General features: G+C 36.6%; 1 protein-coding gene across 1 annotated transcript; it reads right to left on the reverse strand.

The window, feature by feature from the left end:
* LOC115221975 (SH3 domain-containing protein Dlish-like) lies at positions 1 to 5,359 on the reverse strand. The gene is made up of 2 exons (XM_029792073.2): positions 5,078 to 5,359; positions 1 to 1,280 (listed from the first exon to the last, which is right to left on the reverse strand). The coding sequence occupies exons 1-2, from the start codon at positions 5,124 to 5,126 to the stop codon at positions 685 to 687; spliced, it is 645 nt and encodes a 214-aa protein (XP_029647933.1). The 5' UTR covers positions 5,127 to 5,359; the 3' UTR covers positions 1 to 684.
* Between the last annotated feature and the right edge of the window lie 2,879 nt (positions 5,360 to 8,238).

Genomic DNA, 8,238 nt, shown 5'->3' on the forward strand with positions numbered 1-8,238 from the left:
TTAAAGAAATGTTGTTTTTGATCAGTAACAATTTACAAATTCAAGTTTATGAAAGACAAATTCTTTAAAAGAGAAATTCCATGGTTTCCTCGTCCTATCCAGGTACTTATACAATTATATATCGACACCTTGAATTCAGAGACCATTAAACCTGTAGTGTTCTGATAATTCTATCAAACATAATGCTTATTGATTCCCATTGATTTGAATTAATCATGCATTATCTCATATCTTCAAGATCTTGATGGTGTAATTACCTAATGTAGAATAACATTGTAGGGTAGGTGTGAGGGCCTGGATCTGGTCAGTTTGAACATAAAACTGATTAAATATTTTGGCCGGTTTAAATACTAAAGGGTTAAATTCATCTTTTCTCTTTTGAAAAACTAAATTTCAAATAGTTTTACTTCTGTTCATCATATTTCCAAGCTGAGATTGAACTCACGAACTCTTATTTTGTACAGGATTACAATACTCTTGTCAACTCAATACACTTATACTCATTTCTGAGTGACGATAGCCATGCCGAGTCGAAAGTCCCAAAGAGTTTATTGCATTTGGCTGTAGTATTCTCATGGCACGAATTGACATATAATAATTTTTTGTGTAATGTCATTCTCTGTGTGTGAAAAATTTTGTTCATAAACCCCACAAAAAAAAATTCAAGAGGTATTATTACTCTAGTTAGACACCTTTTCCTGTTGGATCAGTATGAATTATAGGCACTAAGTAAGAAGCTGGAATAAATCCTTCTTGTTTGCAGTTTTTTATAATCCAAAACCAGTTTGGATCATCGACATTTAGAACAGTAATAATATCCCCACTTTCAACTGTTATGTCATTGTCATTCACAGCATCGAAATTATATACTACCAAGAACTTCCCACAGTCTCGTTTATGGAATATACTGGCCTCTTGATAACTGATATAACTTTCTCCTGAGTTGTTATGAGAATCCTTCTCTAGCGTATTCTGTTTGATGTCATTATCAACTGTACGTTGCTGCTTACGTATTGCTTGTGTGGTGTACGATATAGGAACGAAGCCTTCTTTACCATTATCACAAAGTATATACAACCAATCATTATCTCTGTAAAGAGCGTAGACTATGTCTCCTTTCTTCACAGAGACTTCGTCGTCAACACAAGCGACAAAATCTTGAATGACTATTAGGCGAGCTTCAGGGTCAAGACCGTCTTTTTTGGCTAAACCAACTTGAGTCAAAGTGTCAAGACTTGCGCTTCCTGTTAGATTTCGGCGTAGAGGATACTGGTCAAATTCTGAAAAAGATAAAAATCCAGTAATAAACACAATGTAATGCTGGTGTGTGAGAGAGCGAGAGAGACAGAGACAACTAATGACTTCCTGGCCGGTTGTCCAATACTCTCTCAATTCACCATTCAAACTGTATTATGAAGAATTCTGCAATGGTAAGTCAAATACCAAACACCAAAAAAAAAAATTATAATAGCAAAACTACTTCTGATAAATGTGATTGTAATATGTATATCCACTGTGCCGGTGGCACATAAAAAGCACCCACTACACTCACGGAGTGGTCGGCGTTAGGAAGGGCATCCAGCTGTAGAAACACTGCCAGATCAGACTGGGCCTGGCGCAGCCTTTTGGCTTCCTAGACCCCAGTTGAACCGTCCAACCCATGCTAGCATGGAAAATGGACGTTAAACGATGAGGATGACTGTAGGGCAGCAAACTGGCACAATTGTTAGCACATCGGACAAAATGCTCAACAGCATTTCATCCATTTTAAAGTTCTGAATTCAAATTCCATCGAGATTGCCTTTCATCTTTTCAGGGTTGATAAAACAAATACCAGTTGAGCACTGGGGTAAATGTAATCGACTCGAGTCAAATTACTGGCCTCATGCCAAAATTTGCAACCAATTTGTACATCCAATGTAAGGGGTATTATTTCTGATAACTATTTACATTAACATTTTAATTTGTTGGACAAAACGCTTAACCTATAAATAACACAATCTATGTGGCTGTAAATAGGGAATGCAGAGAAGGAATATCTCCTCTTTCTAAGTCACAACATCTCTACAAAACTGAGTATAATGATGAATTCAACTTTGAGAAGGAAAGGTTTCACCATGCTGTTTCTCATGGATTCATTGCAAGGAATGTTGATTATGCCTAAGTCATCCCTGATCAACAGACAGATCTGTGATCAGAGATGTTCGACCTATGACCGTGTCTTCTTTTTGTCAATGCATAGCATATATATGAGTGCAGTATCCAACATATCCACTTTGTTTTTCAAATAGTAGGTGTGATTTGAGGTAGATTTGGCTGCTATTTCTAGAAGGTTGAGTGACCATCATATGGGAGGCTCCCTTATAAGCTTGTATATGAAGAGGTAATATTCAACAGTGCTTCTATAATCCAATGGCTTATTAATATTACAGAACTTTCATGGTTAGAGAAAATATCCATCTGTTGCTGATGAATGTCTCTATATGGAATTTAATATGAAAGCTTTGTCCATCAGCTATCTCACACAGTTTATAATCATGCCCATGAACTGGATTTAAGGAAAAGACTAAGACATCTAAGGACTCTGCTCTAAATTTGGCAACTACAGGAACTCTCTCTTTAAAGCTATATATGGCTTAATGTTCAGAGGACTTGCTAAAATGAAAAGAACACCAGGCTTAGTGGAATGGGGGGAATTATGTGTCTTATCAAAGGATACAAAATATTATACAGAAACTGATATTCCATAAATTTTAATCATAGCTAGGTGACATGAATATTCTACCATCATATTTTTGCTTTCCTACATTGTAACATTATAAGAAATCACTCTACTAAACAGTTCTGAAAAACAACACTGATTTTGTTTTTGTTTTGATACAGGAGTTATTTTTTGTGAGGTGTGGTCTTTGCATTTAACCTTTCAAACAGTGTGGATTAGCAATTACAAAGAAATTTGTAGGTAAAAGTTTTTGGAAGGGGGTGAGGAAAAAGTGTGTGATTTAAAGGAGATCTGGCTGTTTCTAGCACATTGCAAGACCACCTTTTTTTTTCCCTCAAATATGTATTGATGTTTTTCAATAATTTCCCCCATAAACACATTTATGTTTTTTCTAGCCCCACTCCCTGCTCCCAATTATTTCTGTTTATATAATTCTAAAATATTGGAGAGCCTGAGAAGATTATTGCTGGGATTTATCCAGAGTGATTTAATAAGAGGTATGCAAAAAGTGATTTATTTTGATAGCATAATTTTTCTGTTAGAAAATGTTTTGCTTTTTTTTCTTACACATTTTAATTATTTTTTTCTTTGCTTATATCCCAGTAATGGACAGTGCGTGTGTTACTTTGGCATTATGATTCCATAAAATGTGTTTATGGGAAGAAAAATATTTATTCTTCTCTACTCTAGGCATAAGTCCCGAAATTTTGGAGGAAGGGGGCAGTTGATTTGATCGATCCCAATACGCAACTGATACTTAATTTATTGACCCTGAAAGGTTGAAAGGCAAAGTCGACCTCAGCTGAATTTGACCTCAGAATGTAAAGACAGACGAAATACCGCTAAGCAGTTCGCTGCCTTTATGGGAAGAAAAATATTGAAAAACATCAATAGATGCGAGAGTAAGAAAGAAGCGAGGAGGGAGGTCTTGGGATGTGCTAGAAATAACAGCCAGATCTCCCTTAAATCACACATTTTCCTCTGAAATTATTCTCAATTTTTTTTAACCAAAAATGTTTCTCTTACGGGTTTTAAGTACATAGCGAAAAAAAAATTCGCCCAAATCGGTCCGGACTGGGGTGATAAGGTGGGAATGAAAAAAAAAAATTTTTTTTTCGGGAAAAGATGCCTCCCATTATTCCGAAGACTGTGCTGAAAAAAAATTGGGAAAAATCCCAGTCAAAAGGGAAAAATTCCGAAACTCCTCCTCTACCCCCTTACAAAAGATTTTGCCTACAAATTTCTTTGTAATCGTAATCTACACTGTTTGAAAGGTATGCGTATAAAATTTCATTTAAAAAATATCCATTTTCCTGAATGTTATGAGGGGGAAAATATCGGGTCATGTGAATTTTCCGAAGCTCCTTTCCCCAACCTCTTGGAAAAATTTTTTCCAACAAATCATTACATACACTCAATCTACAAGATCTAAGCGATTATTTGTTGAAAGTTTCGTTAAAAAGTATCCCTTTTCATGGAAGTTATGAGGCAACAAAGTCGTGGGGGGGGGTACACATCTACAGTTGTATTTGGAAAACTTTTCTTTTCTCTATGGCAGTGTTTCTTAACCGGGGTCCATATAAGATTTTGTGGTGAAAACTTATGTGTAATGAATCGATTATACTTCTACAATACACAAAATATCTTAATATATTTTTTTTTATAATTGTAAAAATATGATGGGGTTTTTTAAAACATCAAATGAGTATGGGGGAACCAATTGAGTAAAATAAAAAATCAAGGGGGTTCATAGTCAAAAAATGGTTGAGAACCACCGGTCTACGGACTCAGGAAACAATTTACGAAAAGAAATATTGAGTCATGCGTGGTAATTGTCACAACGCCGTGGGAGAGGTAAACGTAATCAGTGCCGGGAATAAAAAAAAGAAAAAGAAACGTAAATAACTCTGACGTGATAATTTTGTTCTCACAATACGTGTTACACACACACAGTTTACCTTACATCTGTAAAGCACCAGACCCTGACTTTTATAATACAAAGTTTGAACCCATATTTTTGTACAATGTGTATGTGTGTTTGTCGGTGTCCCGTCGTGGTCACTGACAGATAGTTGTGACTTCTACAAGTGTATATATAGTATAATAATATGTAGGCGGAATGACTGCGATACGTCCGCTTAATTATAACATATGTATGTGTCTGTACCTTAGAAAAACAAAAATACAAAAAAAAAAATGAAGAGAAAAAGTAAGGTACAAATGTACCAGTACCAACATAAATTCAATACGAAAAAAAGAAAAGAAAGAAAAAACTACACCGAGTGATATATTACAATCAAAATTAAATTCAAGAAATTCAATCAGAATCGGTAATATTTAAAAAAAAAGTATTACCTTTCTTCTTTTTTGACTTTTTCAATTTCGCGGGACATAAAAATGCCATGGCTAATAATACACATAAGGGAAATAAGAACAGTAGATATTTAAAAATTTACACAGAATCCAGGTGGCTTTAATTAATCCTTAACACACCTGTACTTGCATAACTTTCGATGTGCGTACGTATGTATGTCAGCTTATACATATATGTGTGTGTGTACAGACAGGTGCCCACCTGTTGCCCTGGCGGATAAAGGACAGTAACTCTAGATGAGCCGAGCTGTGAAAAACCTCTCGCTTTTCTTGCTATCGAATCATGGTTCTAGTGTGGATATATCTTTTATCTTTTACTTGTTTCAGTCATTAGACTGCAGCCATACAGGGGCACCGCCCTGAAGAATTTTAGCCGAACGAGTCGGGTCCAGTACAGGCTCGTTGCGAGACTTCGGTGTCCGGACGTGCTTCAAAATATTCTGGGTGGGCACTAATTTGTAATAATGCTTAAGTGGAGTTTTCGAAATAAGTGTATCACTGTAAATCTGAGGGAGCGAAGAGGCAATACCGTCCAGTGCACACCCTTAGCGACGGGCTTGCCTCGGTAATTTTTTTTTAAAGCCTGGTACTTATTTTAATCCGTCTCTTGCCAAAATTTTGTTTGTTTGTTTTTCCTTCCTTTTTTCTCTTCCTTCTTTCTCTTTTTAATTTTTTCAATTGTGTTCTCTGTTTTGTCCCGTTTTCTAGTTTGATTTTGTAAAACGGTTAACACTGAAAGGTTTAAAGATAAAGGCGGCTAATTCTGATTTAGCTGTCGCACAGGACAGACAAAACTTTCACTACATCACTGATACAAACGACCGGCTTTTGTACAGTTTCCTTCTATCATATTCCACTCCTAAAACATTGACCAGCCCAAGGCTAGGGGAAAAGATGCTTACCCTCAGGTGCCGCTCAGTGAGATCGAACCAGGAACCATATGGTTCGAAACCAGCTCCTTAAAGACAAAGCCATGCCTTGTCCCCAGATCTGCCATGGTCAAGCATACCCTGTGATGCTGGTGGGGTCTTTCTGACAAGGTCCTTGCAACTGCCCGGACGATAATTGAGGAACTTGGTCGTTGAGGCCTTAGTGTCAACCACTAGCGTCGCTAGAATGTATGCCGCTCGGGGCGGTTCTTACGTTTACCACCCCCCGGATCCACTACAAAAAACCACATATTGCTATCAACAGACCCAAAAGTGCTGCCCGGGCACGGACCCCGCTCCTCAGCTACGCTAGTAGTGTCAACAGTCCTAAATGTGAGCTCTGGCTCCTCAACCATCCACCTTCACATCAGCAGACTGTAAACCTGTTTATAGATTCCTTCCCAATTATCGCGGTTCCTCCCTCATCAGCGTGGTGCTTTCTTGGAACCAGAATTACTGACCAAACTTTTGGGTCCATCTTTAGGTCCAAGATGGCTAAGCTTGAGCAATAATTAAAAAGCTTGAGGCAATTGGGCGCCACCAAGGTTTCTTTTTTAAAACTTAGGAAGTACTTGTCGATTCCTAAGTTATTGGAGAAAGTAAGTAATCCTGCGATACAACCCGTGTGCCGTCAGGGGTGGGCGGGTGGGGGATAAATACACCACAGAATCTGGGAAATCGGCCTTATGAGCCTGTGGCTCGGGGAAAGATTTTTTGTTGGTTTAGGTAGAATCGATAGATAAACGAACAAAATGTCTTAGGGTACTTAGTTACGGTTCCTTATGTTCTTAAGTTCAAATCCCGCTGAGATCAGCTTTGATTTTCATCCTTCTGTGATCGATAAAATAAAATATTAGCAGTACTGAGGGCGATATAATCGATTATATAAACTCTGCGCGAAATATGTGGTCTTGTGCTTGTTTTTAAAATATTATTACTCTGGTCAATTTAACCTTCTGCTTGGTGCCAAGTAACATAATGTCGAACCCCAGGTCCTACAGCAACTGCAAGTGAGTTTTTTTTTTTTTCCTATGAGACGATAAAAAATGGAAAAAAAAGAGGAACAAAGAAAAAAAAATCCAGTTCAGTACCTAATCTCCTTCAGACGTCACCCTGTCTTGAGAAATAAATAGATTAATTAATGTACTTCTTGAGAAAAGTAAGGGTGATTGTCATTGCCGGAATACCTTAGTCGGGTTTTGCACAAACTTTTACTCACCTCCTACCCTACCCGTTCAGGTTGTCGGCCACGAGAAAACAAGCACATTTAAAATATTTCAAAAGTTGGTGATTTGCAAAGTCATGAACGTCACAATTTTTCCGTTGTTGTATTTTATGTAAATTTTAAGTCCATACACGGATCTTTTCGGTTTGAACGGCAGTTTTTTCTAGCGGTGTCATATGAAATTGTCACCCATAATTATAACCCTAGTATCGATCTGTTGCATTTCAATCTGTTTTAGGGTTAGGGGTAAGGATAGCTTTTTTTCTTCAGAAATGTAAATAAACCCAATCTGTTTCTTAAACGAGGGACATATTCATACGGCACAGAATGTTTTTTTTACCTCAATAGACGCCATTGATTGGTTGAAATTGCAGAAATTGAAGAAAAAAACCCAACCAATATCTTACAAACTATAGAATTTTCTCAATAAAGCCAAGAGAAAAAGATGTTTTATAAACACATTCTACAGTATACGAAGTTTAAAAGTGTTTAGTAACGTGGAAATTATTTTAAAAAACTGCAGGTCAAACCGAAAAGATCCCCATACACTTTTAAAACGGACATCAATGCCCTTTTTCCAAGTACATTAATACCTGCAAGAACTAGCAATCAAATTATTTTAAAACACGCTCTACCATCTTAAGAAAATAATAATAAATAAATCAATAAAGGCACATTATACAATGTTTTATTGAATATAAAAAAGACAGGATAGTCATGACAGGAGAATATTTATTGAAAGGTCTTTCTGTTCAGAGATGACATAAGAGAAGCAACAATTTCCGGCAAAATGTCGTACTGCCTTTTTTCTCCCTAACTTTTTCTACATTCACCGCTTATAAACATGAAAATACTGTTTACCGTAAATTTTATTGCTGTTTTCGTAATTTATCTATAATTAAAAAAATAGTTCAGATATCTTTCTTTAAAAATTAGTTTTAATGCCTACGAGAGCAAATAGGATTTAGACGTGTGAGTGTGATACGATA

This window comes from Octopus sinensis, linkage group LG19 (genome assembly GCF_006345805.1).
Source record: "Octopus sinensis linkage group LG19, ASM634580v1, whole genome shotgun sequence".
Lineage (NCBI taxonomy): Eukaryota > Metazoa > Mollusca > Cephalopoda > Octopoda > Octopodidae > Octopus > Octopus sinensis.

Bases quoted from the DNA above. Each gene is read 5' to 3' on its own strand.
- LOC115221975 (XM_029792073.2), bottom strand. From the start codon at position 5,126: ATGGCATTTTTATGTCCCGCGAAATTGAAAAAGTCAAAAAAGAAGAAA. The intron at 1,281-5,077 runs GTAATACTTTTT...TATCTTTTTCAG, and splicing joins AAAGTCAAAAAAGAAGAAAG to AATTTGACCAGTATCCTCTA.